This window comes from Lipotes vexillifer, unplaced genomic scaffold (assembly GCF_000442215.2).
Source record: "Lipotes vexillifer unplaced genomic scaffold, Lipotes_vexillifer_v1.1 scaffold566, whole genome shotgun sequence".
Lineage (NCBI taxonomy): Eukaryota > Metazoa > Chordata > Mammalia > Artiodactyla > Lipotidae > Lipotes > Lipotes vexillifer.
In genome coordinates, this window is record NW_006799689.1 from 1,414,551 (window position 1) to 1,428,656 (window position 14,106).

The 14,106-nt window shown below is 36.7% G+C and overlaps 1 protein-coding gene across 1 annotated transcript in view; it reads right to left on the reverse strand.

Annotated features, from left to right (window-relative positions):
* Positions 1-14,106, reverse strand: part of SPATA17 (spermatogenesis associated 17) — a 193,683-nt gene that overhangs the window by 143,701 nt on the left and 35,876 nt on the right. The window contains exon 4 of the mRNA XM_007471860.1: positions 8,203-8,253. Within this exon, the coding sequence (XP_007471922.1) occupies positions 8,203-8,253 (51 nt within the window). The remainder of the gene's footprint in view (positions 1-8,202; positions 8,254-14,106) is intronic.

Genomic DNA, 14,106 nt, shown 5'->3' on the forward strand with positions numbered 1-14,106 from the left:
AAGAGTGTGTGCAATGCTCTTTAATATAAAAGACACCATTTTCTTACATTATAGGGAGCCCAGTTTAACCAATATCTAATTGATATAAGATACAAATAGCTGAGATTCTACCATACTTCCTGTTATAGGAACAAACGACATCTTAAATTTTGCCTATGTTTCCTGTTGATATCCCAGTACTAGTGAATAAACTTAATTTTTTAAAAACAAAGTACTTTCAAGAGGCAAAATGACTTTTGATAACAACATGACTTTTGATAACTTCAAGGTGAGTGGGTTATGACTTCCAAAAACGGGCTAGTATTCATGTCCTTCAAAGTAATTAGCAACTTTCAGAAGTGATTGGTATAAAACAATTATTGTCATTGATCAGCTCTGAATAGATAATTTTAAACAAAGTCATTGCGTGCTCAGCAGATTACAGCTTGTTAACGGGCAAGTTCTAAATGACCTCTTAAGCTAGTCAAATCAATGATGCATATTCCTCATTAAGTAACATCAAAATGTAAGTGGTCTTATAAATAATGTTTATTTTAAGCACTAAAATAAATAGCAAAACCTTGATATATCAAAAGCCATCTGTTCATAGAAAATATTTTCCCTCTATTGGGTTTATTATTATTCCTCAAAATTCATAGTAATCTTAATGCTATCAAAAGAGAGAAAAAATGTTTTGGCACCTAAAATTAAAATTAAAACATGAAAGACAAATTCACTGATGATACCCTTCCCAGGACTAATGCTCTAAATGTATATGACAGCATATAAATAGGACACATCATAATTATACTTTTACTTATTAGAATGTTCAACATTCTAGAAGACTATACAGTGAGCATAGAAAAGTGGGTTTACTAAATTTTCAAAGATAGGGTGTTTAAAACTAGTAATATCAAAGTTTTCATTCTCAATGCCACTACATTATCATGTCAAAAACATATCTATATATATGTTATATATGTTATATATATATATATATATATATATATATATATTTATATGTTACTCTAGTGGTCCTCTTGTTATTATAGTCCTTATTTTCCTTTAAGTGAGGATTTCTATCTGAACTAAAATGTCTTGGGGCACTAATTTCAAGTTAAATCGTTTAAAATAACTGCAACAATAAAGGATCGGTTGAGACACCCATGAATACCATTGAGAAAGTATATGTGATTGATCAATAACATGGACAAGGTTTCCAGGGTAAAAGAAATTCTACCTTAAACAATTAATTACATCTGCAGTTGTTTAAAACTCTCTAAGTTTTAGATTATTGCCATTTTTCATTCCTCATAGATCTTTGAAAATGAAAGGAAAAAGTCTGTTGGAACATATTTTTCAAGAGAGATCTCCAAGATACTACACGTTAGCACTTCTTGAAATCTGCATTCATATGACATTGCTCCAGTTAGGATTCAAGATGTGTGAGATGACCCAAAGGAGGCTTTTCAAAGGAATTGCAAGGAATCAGTAATGCTTAGAGAGTTTACCTTTGTTAACTTCCAAAGTCTGTGCCAGATTATATATCCTCATTAGGTTGACTTTATTGAAGACCAGTATATTCTAAGAGTTAATTTATAAAGGGAGAGATCCGCAGTTGAAAAACAGCAGTCCTAGTAACTATTTGGTGGGGCTTCTAAAGTTTTAACAAAGTTAAAGTCCTCTTTTCTTTCCACTAATTTTTCAGGGTCCAAAACAGGTACGGCGGAGATTCAAATACAACCAAATTCAAATTTGTGGATCACAAAAATCTATGTGATCTGCACCTTGTACTCCATACAGGAAAGAAATGACAGATTCTCTTTCATCGTTTGCTACATCCTGTACAAAAATCCATTTAAAATTGTAGCAAGAACGGTGTTTTACCTGAGGTTATGATAGATGACAAATCCAGATGCTAACAATAGCAATATGTGAAGACCACAGCTCAAATACTCATTTATAAGGTGACTTTTCCATCCTAAGCCATCCAATTCTGCCTACAAGGGGAAGCACTTGACACTGAACTGGGATGTCTCAATTTGCTTTTCAACGAATTATTACTAAATTTAGAATTCCCTGAGTGAAATGTACTACCAGTAAGAACGCTCATGAATTACCCAGGTCATGGGGTCAGGCAACCAAGAAAACCAGTGTAAGCAATAAAATTTCCCTAACAGCTCAGCCAAGGGTTCATATAGTTGCCCTCATCCAGATTTTTGAAGAAAGGAGAAGACTAGAAGTAAAGGCAAGTCTATACATGACCAGAAATAACAGGAATGTGGGTACCAGGCCTCTTGGGTTCAATTCCTAACACTGTCACTTACTAGCTATGTGACCTTGGGCAAGATACCTTTCTGGGATTCCATTTTCTCATCTTTCAAATTGGAATCATAATGATACCTACATCAGAGAGTTGCTCATGTCAGACAATAGTTAAAATATTTAAAATACTTAGAATGGTGCCTGGAGAGTGGTAACTGCTATGCAATTGCTAACTGTTATCATTATTATTTACCAATGTTCCTGACTTACCAAGATTTGGAGTTACGTGGTATTGCAATCTTGTTCTTGCATATATGTCTCAGAGACATATAGCTCTCACTGGCAGTTGGTGTGACTAAGGTATACTCAGGTATCTACCAGCTATATCCATTCACTCTTGGGTAGTAAATATGATAATCTGGAACCATTCTATTGGGGAAATGGGGGCCTCAAAGACACAGTTGAGGCTGAATGGACATATCTCTAGAAATGGAAGAATTAGATATAAGACATGTGCCACTCCATACAATAGGCTTCATCCTGGATGGGGTCAGCCAGTAAACAAAAGCCATGAAGAAAAAAAAATCCTAAATGTCGAGAACCATGAATCAAAGTACTAGAGAAAAGGAACAAGTAAAAGACCTTAGGATGGATGAAGTAATTCCACTAAACTGCACTTTTTTTTGCTACCTGTGGATATTTATAAATGGGCTTTCTACACATAAAGTAATTTTGCCTTTCGTCTTTATAGTATTAGAAAACTGATTCTCTAAGCCCTGTGTTTGGAGGGTCTGAAGTGACACCCAAGTGCTTAAGTAGACGCTCACTAGCATCAGAAATGGAGGGTCAGTTCTGCGCCAGGCTGTAAAAAGATACACAATCATACATCTAGATGGAACAGGGAGAGAAAGAAGTTGAGTAGATGAATCAACTCATGACATCTGTATAAGATAATAAAAGCTGTTCAAAGAGTGAGAACTGCAAAAAAAATTGGGGGGCCAAATTTAAACGAGATCCACAGAGCAGCAGCCAAGATGCTGGAGGAAAAGCAGAACCTGGAGTAAATTCAAATTAAAGACCAAAAAGGCAATAATGTGTCGCACAGAGAAACAGGAGGAATAGGGCCCCAGGAGCTAAGATAAAAATTTACTGAGCAATTTACTGCTGTATTAATTGACTGTCACGGGCCTAGCTGCAAATCACTCGCAGGGGTTTTGTACAGGCACACTGTGGGTTCTGACAGCAGCTGATATCATCGCAAGCCTCCTTCAAGCTTGTACCTGTTACAACATTTTGGCAATGTCACAAAGCTCATGAGGTCTTCCATTCACATATGAACTGCACTGACCAAATATTACCTTCCGATGTCCAGTTTATCCACACCACCTAGCCTAGTCGGACACTCAAAAAAGCCTTAAAGATCTACCAGCAAAGGCTTAAATAATTTCCATCAAGGCCGCCAAGGGACCTAAACAAAGAATATTTAAAACAAACAACTTTTTTACTCCTTGTTTAAAAAAGCACAAGCCAATGTTCATTGATTTATTCAGGGACATTTATTTAACAACCTAGTATAAGCCAGGAACTGTAGATACAAAGACTAAGAAGATAGGATCCGGGCCCCAAGAGACTTACAGTGTTTGGGGTGGGGGGGAGGGTGGACACAGGCATGTAAATTAGTAAGGATAATAAATTGTTACAGCTTCTACAACAGAAGTATGTTGATGGTAAAATAGGGACATTAAAAAAAGGAGAGTGATCAATTCTACACGGGTGGGGGGGGATGGTAAAATCTTTAGAGAAAAGGTGACCTTTTAAAAAATAAAGGCAGCAAATCAAGATATGAATATCTATGACATTAAATAATCACATACATATCATTTATTCTTCATTATAAAAAAGTGACATCTATTTAGGAATGGATTAGCTACAATGAAAATTTTAAATTCCTTCTCTTTTCAGAAATGCTCCACTAGCCTCTTTGACAATTGAATATAACTTGTCATGCTAGGAGTCAATAGTCAAATACATAATTTGCAATTGACTCAGTATATGAGGCAGAGTAAGACAAAAGTTTTTTATTTTCTACTGTATGATTTAGGTGCATATATAAAAATATATCTGTCTGAATATTACTGGCCATATAGATTTCTGGTAGTTATCTGTTACTCCTAGAAATTCTTCCACCTGTACACTCACTGCCACCCACATTTTAATCACTTAAAGGGTAGCTCTTTTGAGCAAAGTTACTTCATAGCTTAAAAACGGAAAAGGCAGAGTTGTGGCTAGTAGAAGTAAAACTTCAGCTGCTGGTATCGAGCTGGGGTCGTAATCTTCAGATGTGTATGCCATGAAGGTATGTGGACCACACATTGGTCTCTTCAGCCTCTCATTCCCGCAGAGACAAATTTTCAGAGCACCACCTTGCAAAAAATCCACTTACAAATAGATTTGTCCAAGTCCATTACAAATAAGTTCAGTTCCGGTCATGTGATCACTCAATGCTAAAAATTAATCTTTGTTAGGTAATCACATCAGCCTCTGTGCCAGCAAGCCTCATTCCTGATTCCTCATTACCAAATTACCAAATTACCAAATTAACTCATCCAAACCTCTGAAGGAAGTCTTTGAACATCTTTGTAGAGAAGGGTTTCTATTATAAATTTCCCACAGTAGTATTTACATCTCCACAGAGGCTCCCAAAAATTCCTGAGTGTCTTTGGTGGATCATTTCAATCTCTAGGTTAATGCTCAAGTCTTCCTTCCCTTTGCTTTAATGACCACTGCATTCCCACCTCTACTGTTCTCTCCTGGAATGTGTCAAATAAAAAGCAAATATGGGGCTTCCCTGGTGGCGCAGTGGTTAAGAATCCGCCTGCCAATGCAGGGACATGGGTTCCAGCCCTGGTCCAGGAAGATCCCACATGCCGCGGAGCAACTAAGCCCGTGCGCCACAACTAGTGAGCCTGCGCTCTAGAGCCCGCAAGCCACAACTACTGAGCCCACAAGCCACAGCTACTGAAGCCCGTGCTCTGCTACAAGAGAAGCCACTGTAATAAGCAGCCCGCGCACCGCAACAAGGAGTGGCCCCCACTCGCCGCAACTAGAGAAAGCCCGCGCGCAGCAATAAAGACCCAATACAGCCATAAATAAATAAATAATTTTTTTAAAAAAAGAAAGAAAACAAATCTGGACCTAGCAAGGAGAGACTTGATTTGAAAGAACTACTGCAAGAAAGAGGGGGTGAGTGATTCCTACAGCGATGGAGGTGGACTATTGCAATAAGGAGAATCTTTGACCATAAGATTTGCAAACATGGTGAAACTTAGGCAAAAAGAGTTTTCCTTTTAATAGGAAGGTGTGAACAAGGCTGGAAAGAACCTGATGTGGGGAATGGGATAAAAGGGTGGCATAATCATATAGGAGATCTGAGAATGCTTTACCCTGAAGCCCATTCTCAGGAGGAGGTACTAAGGAGATGCCATATGCTGGCTAAAGTTCAGGGACTTAGGGGAAGGAGAGAAGCTTAAGCACAGTCTGGTTAATAAACATGTTTTTTCCAGTTGACCAATGGAGACAAGCAGTTCAGCTAATCATTTCTGAGGTTAAAAAAATGGGAATTTGGGGGACTGTGTCTGGCCTTGTCGTAGGTAAACAAGGGGCCATCCACAGCCAAGTCATATGGGGAAGTGTGGATTTCTTTGCAGTAAGCTATTTCCAAAACACAAAAGAGTTGCGGGGGGGAGGGCTTTAAACTTTGCTGTTTTCTAGGATCACAGGACTTAGGGAGAGTTCAACATTGTCCGCTGATTTTAAGCAAAGATGAGGTAACCCTGGGCAATACTATTAGGTGTGACCGAGCAGGACCCTATGGGGCCTTCCCAGAACTGACCCACACCCCACGCCCTCCATCTGCCTCTTGTCTGTAGAGAAGTTTTAGTCTCCTAGGCCTTCCCCAAGTTCCAAAGAGTAAATTTAATCAGAGAAATGAGAAAATGCAGAAAGAAAGGAAAACAGTCAAGCAAGACAAAATAATAATAGTTTAGCCATTAAACAAAGTTAAGGACCTTTAGTTCCTCCTCAAGGACTATAGATAATATTCTGAGCCGTATGCTTTGAGCTGTTTTGCAGATACTGAAACCACCACCAAGCAGAAGAAGTTAACTGTATGTTGCCCGCAAGCATGGAGACCCCAGGCCGGTTGGAACCAGAAGGTTGATGATGTTGACTCCTGATGACCTCACCACCAACCAATCAGAAAAATGTTTACTAGCTGATCACACACCCCACAATGCCCCTCCCTCACCCTGTCTTTAAAAACCTTTCCCTGAAAGCCTTCAGGGAGTTTGGGCCTTTTAAGCACTAGCTACCGGGAACCCTTGCTTGGTGCCTGCAATAAATGCTCCACTTTCCTTCACCACAACCCGGTGTCAGTAGATTGGCTTTACTGTGTATGGGCAAGAGGACCCAAGTTTGGTTCAGTAACGTTAGGAAATGTAGCTTTTAGTATGATGTTAGAATAAGTCAAAAACACTGCCTTCTCAATGGCTTGGTTTGATACGAGTTTCTTAGATATGCCCAGTCAAGGTAAAAGGAATCTTAATGATTCAAGCCAGATCAGAATTCAATACAAAATTGGGGGCTAAATAATAAACAAGAAAATGCATTTTTCTAACCCTGACTCCTGTGCCTCTGTCTCCCTTGGTGACCTACGGTGATCTGTGGGGATGTCTAAGCCTCCCTCCGTCAACTGCTTTAGGTCCTCCGTCATCTATCGTTTTTTACTTTGCAGACGTATCTGACAAAGGGCATGCAGAAAAGAAAAATATCTAACACTGTTTTAGGCTCAGAGGTTAAGTCTTTGGCAGAGATGCACAGAGAATCAGAATCTCCTAAATTCCCAGACTCAAGCATTCCCATTAAAAGAGGAAAGCCACATTATTTTCTTATATTACTGGATTTCTAAGAAAGGTAAATACAGACCAGTGCATCTGGAGTATCTGCCTCTGGAAAAGAAGCAAAAAAGATCTACTTCTTCCCCTTCTTTCTTTCCCTTACACTACAGAACCACTGAGAGGTGGACAGATACTAGAGATCTGCCCTGGGCTGGGCTCCAACACACTCACATCTGCATAGGAAGGTCCCTTCCCAAAGCGGTGTAAGGCAGCAAAATAATGTTAATTCAACTTGCCTTAGTTCAACACAGGACTTTCAGAAGGTATTTTACTATCTTTCTTCACCCAAAATAAAATCTGTTATTAGCAGAAGAATTAATAGATTAATGAGAGAGAATATAATACGGTAACATTAAAACATAGGTTTTAAGGACGTTAATGAAATTCACTTAAGTAATTTCCCCATTTATAATAGCTTCACAATTAAGCTAAAATCATATTGTCTGATACAAAAGAAATTATACTTTTGTCGTGGCTCTTCCCCAAATCTCAGCAGAAACCAAGGAAGCCTCATAATCACTAAATTCAGCTTCCTATTAGGCAAATAACACATAAAAGTGAACACAGAAATGATAGAAATAAAACTTCTAAGCTGGAAACTGACTTTATTACTATGAAATCATATGAATAATTTCTAATTGATTTGTATTGGGCAGGAATCTTATATTCCAGAACCATGCTCATCTATTTATCACCATATTTTATATGACATATGGAAACTAATACATTGCTTCATTAATATTTACAGTCTTTCTCTAGTCATGGCTCAGAGATATTTAACATTCTAAAACATAAGCATTGATTACATGTTTTACATTTTACTCTAATTTTTAACACTGCCAAGACTATTTAGTACAACTAACTTTTTAACTGTGTACTCTTTTCTCTCTTTACCATTAGCATATCAATCAAATTTGCATTATTCTGGTTTGCTCATTTTATTAAAAGCGAATTCAGGGCACAATTGACTTTTCATTTGTTTAACAAGTGAAGAAATATTTACCCTGACAGCCATTGCATTGTAGAGATTCATCTTCATAGTGTAATATGCTAACTGTGAATCGAGAAAAAAAAAAGATGGCATATATTTTAGTTTTACACAAAGACAGTGCAGCCTATTTTTACATATAAAAGATAAGAATCTTTATACATAATACATAATAAGAGTTCTATGCTTAGAAAAATGAAATCAAACTTTGTATTGAAGAGATAGGCTTCCTAATACATAATGCAGGCTTAACCAGAAAAATCTATGGTAGTCAAACTAGGAGCTAATGGAGATATATGACCATAAAATGCTCTCCGCTGAGTTTGATAATCAATGGTGCTCTACTGAGAATAGAATAACAAAGCAGAAATATTCACAAGTGCTGGTGACACGTAGTATTGTATGATTTATTCACTGGGGTTCTTTTAGCCAAAACTCACAGAAACATAAAAGGAATTCATATTTCAAGACGTCTGGTTTAATGAAAAATTCAAAGAAATGCTGTCTTCAGTCGAAATCGTTCAAGGATATGGATGCAGTGATGGAGCAAAATTGTGCCTTCCAACCATCTGTATAAAATGTTATGTACTTAGCTGCCTCCTGAGTAATCCTTGGGAATTTTGTTTCATTTAATATTCATTTTAACACCATAAAATCATAAATACAATGATATCATGTTACAGCAAATCCCCTGACATAATGAAGACTTCCTAAAGACTTGGTTTCTTTCTAGTAGAGACACATTTGCCTTTTAATGCACGAATCTCTGTGACAGTAAATAATCATTTAGCAACATAACTTATTTCCATGAAAATACTGCTTTAAATAAAACTTCCACATCTGCTCTTTCAATTAAAAAGTCACAATTAACATAATTCATGACAGTACAATAAACACTGAAATACATATTTTTTTCACACAAAATACACCTTTATCCATTTTGTTCAGTCAAAACTCATCAGACTAATATAAACTTGAACTTAGGTAATAGGTGTTATGTTTCAGCAAAAATCAGAGATAAGTGCCTTAGCCTTGTATATAGGGGTTTTCTTCCCTGCAACAAACAGGAATTCATATAAAAGGGTTTCACTGTAGTTAGTATTCTTTGAATTGCCTGATCTGATCCAAAGCAAATTGTCTGTGGAGAGCAGCAGGGCTGGATTAGTTATCAACAGTCTGAGCACTTAGTAAACAGTTGGCTGCAATATGTTTTTCACAAATGAACACAATGATGTTACTTCATTGTAAATTCTCTTTCTTCGTTATGGCAAGCAAGGCATAATTCTTGGTGTTTGAGGTCAACTTAAAATATTTACTTAGAGTATTTCTTCAAGGCAAATATAACCATTAAATATTTTTGCACAGAAGAAACATATTGGAAATTATATATTTGAGAAAGTTGGGTTCAGAAAAAGACACTGTTTCTTATCTTTTTTCATACTGCTGTTCAGTCAGCAGCAGTGAGCATTAGCGAGCTTTCAAGCCACAGACCTGAGTTCAGGTCCTGACGTTGCTCTTACCAGCTGTGAGGCTTGAACAAGTTACTTGAAGTCTCCTAGTCCTGACTTCTAGCCTTACAAAATGGGACATCACATACTCCATGGAGTTCTTGTGAAGAATAAAATGAGATTAGGTATTTAAGGTGCTTGGGGCATAGCTGATGGTCATTAGGAAAGGGATTATCACTGTTACACATTTTGCAGCTCAAAGTATGTGATTTAACTGTAAGTAAAATTCCAAACGGTATAGGAGGTTAAATTTTATTCTGAACAAAGAAGAGATATAGGTTTGGGCCTAAGAATTTTGAACTTTATAGTTAAAAGGGGGGAAAGCACTTTGATTCCAGGTTATCATTCTCATGTGAAGCACAGACAGATGTTACATTGACTCTCGATTCTATAGCCCAGATCTGAAAGTACCACAAAAACATCTGAGAAAACACTGTATGATCCACTTATATGAGGTACCTGGATTAGTCGAATTCACAGAGACAAAAAGTAGAATAGTAGTTACCAGGCACTGGGGGAAAAGGAGGAAGGAGCTAGTGTTTAGTGGGTACAGAGTTTCCCTTTAAGATGATGGAAAAGTTTTGGAGATTGTTAGTGGTGATATTTGCATAACAATGTGAATGCACTTAATGTCACTGAAAAGTACAGTTAAAAATAGTCAAAATGATCAATTTTATGCTATATATATTTTACCACAACTTTTAAAAACACTAAAAAATAATTTGTGAATGTGAATCATGCATTTCCATAAGCTATCTATGAGACACATTAGACACTTTGAAATTTTGTAAAGTACTAAGTCTCTATATTTCTATTCTGAGCAATGATGATTATTTGTTATACTAATATTTGTTCTTTTGGTTACATGAGTAGTCAAATTATAATTCACAATAAAACCCTTGTTCTTAATATTATTTTCCAGGATTCTGTCCTAAAAGTTTTTTTTTTTCTTCCATTCCATGGAGTTGGATAAGCAAATATATTACAGCTACTAAATACTGATAACATATCCAAGAATGACAGACGATAGTAATTCATCAGCAGAGGAAAATTCCCAAATCTTCCTTACTATATATTAATTTCTTATTTTATCATTAAGGTACCAAGTCTATTTTAAAGAGGAAGACTAAAGATCTGGGGTGAAAATCAAGCATAAAAGATGATAGTTTCAATGTAATGAAAACATGATGTTCAATTATAGATGTTTCCCAACTATTTGTTGACTAAATGAAGGAAGGGGAAAAGAGAGGGAGGGGGAGAAAGAAAAGAGGGAGAGAAAGATAAACAGAATTGATATGTTGCATTTAGAACAGATAGAGTAGGAAGAATTCCTGGGATGAAAATTGCATTTGAACACTAAATAAACCACTTGTTGGCCATATGACCCTTGTCATGTCACCTAGCTCAATCTTCAGAAGGCTTCTGAAATTTTTTCTGGAAGTTGTATTCCTTTTAAAATCGATCTTCTCAGTGGTCAGTATCCATGTGGACCTTTTGGACAGAGCTGCTATTCAATGGGATTGAACCGTGATATCGATGGGAGCATGTCTCACGTATGAGTTTCTGCTTTTTCTACCAGGTGAATTACAGTGCAGGGGCAGGGGTGGGGATAGGTTAGAACCACTCTCTTAGAGGTCAAGTGATATTCAAAGCTCACCGCACCAGGTCCCAGTTTTGTTCTCTGATCATCTCCCACCCCGCTGCTCCTTTCAACCTCAATCTGATCAAATTATTATCTTTTTGCTCCTACTACTCCCCTTGCCTAAAACGTCTTATCATCCTTTTCTAGCTGTCCAAATCCTCTGCCTCCTGCTGTTCTCACGAACATTTATAGGAGAAACCACCGTTTCTCCCCCAGTCTAAGCACCAGCAACTGGAAGAAGCTGCTGGCACTCTCTTGGCTCCAGTGGATACCTTCAAACCATTTCAAACCAGTAGGAAGTACTCCTTTAGAAGCAACAACAACTACCACGACCAAAGAACAAAAAACCTCACTGTCTACTCTCAAGCTTTTCACATTTATCACTCTCTCTCCCTTTTGGGTGTTGTCAGCCGTCCTCAGGGCTCTAAGTGCACTCACCTCCTTTCCCCTCCTCGCCTCCCCTGACCTACTCCGATAATATGCTCTAGATGTTTTGGCACCAAGCTAAAGGTCTTATTCTTCACTGCGACTCCTGCCGCATCTTAAGGCTTCTCAAGTTCACATATACAACACACTCGATTACCTGCTCTCACTATTGCCTGCCTTTCCCAGTCGTGATGACATCCACTTCCCATAGCCATGTTCCAGACCCTGTGAACTAGTTTCTCCTCTTAAGTCTTAAACTCAGATTGCAAATTCTTCTCCTTAAATCCCTGATGGCTTAATTTCTATTAAAGGCTTTTCCACCTAGTAGACAGATCCAGTACGGGTATGTCCTCCTCAGTTTCAAGTCCCTTCTTCACATATGTTTATATACAATGGCTACATTGATAGTTTGCTAATGAACATATCATAAATTAACTAATCTTTCCATTATTGTTGAGCATTTACGTTGGACACCAAGAAAACCTGAGTTTCAAACGGTCAATCATTTTAAAAAACAGAACATTTAAAGTAATACATATTTATAATAAATTTGAGTAATACATCTATATGAACTTGACCAGATCAACTGGCTTTATTTGCTAGACTGGGCAATACAGAGGAAATATTTGCATTAAAGTGATGACTCTGGAAACTCTAGAAGCCAGGCACATATGGATAACAGATCTGGGGAGCCTGTGCCTTTGTTATTTTCCACATCAGTGCCATCCTCATTTCATAATTTTGAGTATGATCATTAAAATGATTTATTATCAAATAATCAAGAGTATTTCGTGCATATGCTTTGCCTTGTTCGCTGGCAACTGATACCAATCTGGTCGTTATCAACAGCTGATTGTTAAAATAACCTTCCATCCTCCACACACACAAAAAAATTAAAAGCCAATTATATTATTTTTCACCGTTATTATTAATGTAATCTTTAAAAGCAAGTAAACTAAATCTAAATCATATTATTATAATGAAACTATGTTAGTAAAGTTTTAAATTTATATTAGAAAAGTCAGAGTCTTAAGTTATCCAGCCTTTGGTATTTATTTAAAATGCCAGATCCTGAGGGGGAAAATAGATTATGTTTCAGTTTTCTGCTCTAACACTAAAGAGTGATAAATGTTGCCTCATTAACATATAACTGATTTGGAAACCTTATAAAGAGGTTTATAAAAAGAGTTGGGCTTATAGAAGGAACATTCATTTATCTAATGAAGAGAAATAAAAATGTCCGTACAAGCAACCATGTCAATCTCATCAGTTTTAAAAATAATGACTGAAATTTTATGTATTTTTACTATCCATTCAAAAACAAACCTGCTGGTATTTATCATGACAATGCAAAATGGGATTTGATAGTAGATGATATCCTTTGTTCCATTTAAAGTTAATAGGATTTCTTTCCATTGCTACTCTTTCAAATACTAATCAAATATGAAAACTTTGTGAGAAGAGCAGTAAAATGATAAGCAGTATATAAGTACTGTGAGCCTTTTCAGCAGTAAATTAAATTATTTTTATAATTTGAAGAATCTATTTTTAATGAAAATTATCTTTATAAATTAATCAGTTCTACCAGAGGCTATTAATATACTTTAACAAAAAGTTTTAACCAAGTTCTGTTAACGTGGTGCCATATATATGTTATTCACCAAATGATCTCTATTTAAAAACATAATATTGAGCTGTTTAGAACTACAGTTATATATATTTTTTCACAATAATGCATATAGAATTAATCACATATATCAGGGTAGCTGCTCTCAGAGTGTGGTGAGTAAAAATAGTGTACTTGATATTAAACATCATATAAACTATATAATGGGGAAACTGAAAAGGATAACAAGATGCATACAGCTGTTCTATTAGATTATATCGATGAATTTACTCAGGTAACGCTCAAAGTGTTAGTTTTCCGAAAGAGGGAGATGAAATATTTGAACATTTTTCTGGTACTATCGCCTACAGAAATAACTATTTTCACTTCACCATTTATGAAATAAAGCAAAAAGTGGTAAAGACAAGCTATATAGAACATTATACAGTTGAAAACAAGAAGGGGACCAAAACAGTAGGACCATTCGAGTATCCAATGGGAAGCACAGGTTGCAGTAAAATCATAGTAGGAATTCAGCAGGTCTGGGATGCACGTGTACTGAACACACACACCAGGTAACTAGAAATCCACTGTTAATAAAAAAGAAGAATCAGAGCACATCCTCACTAACAGGAAAAGGTTTTTGAGGTTGTGACTCAACAGCCCTCGGTCCCTACGTTGGACAAATTTGGGTTATGTTGCCAGATACGGCAGCATGAAAGGCAGCAGGAAGAACC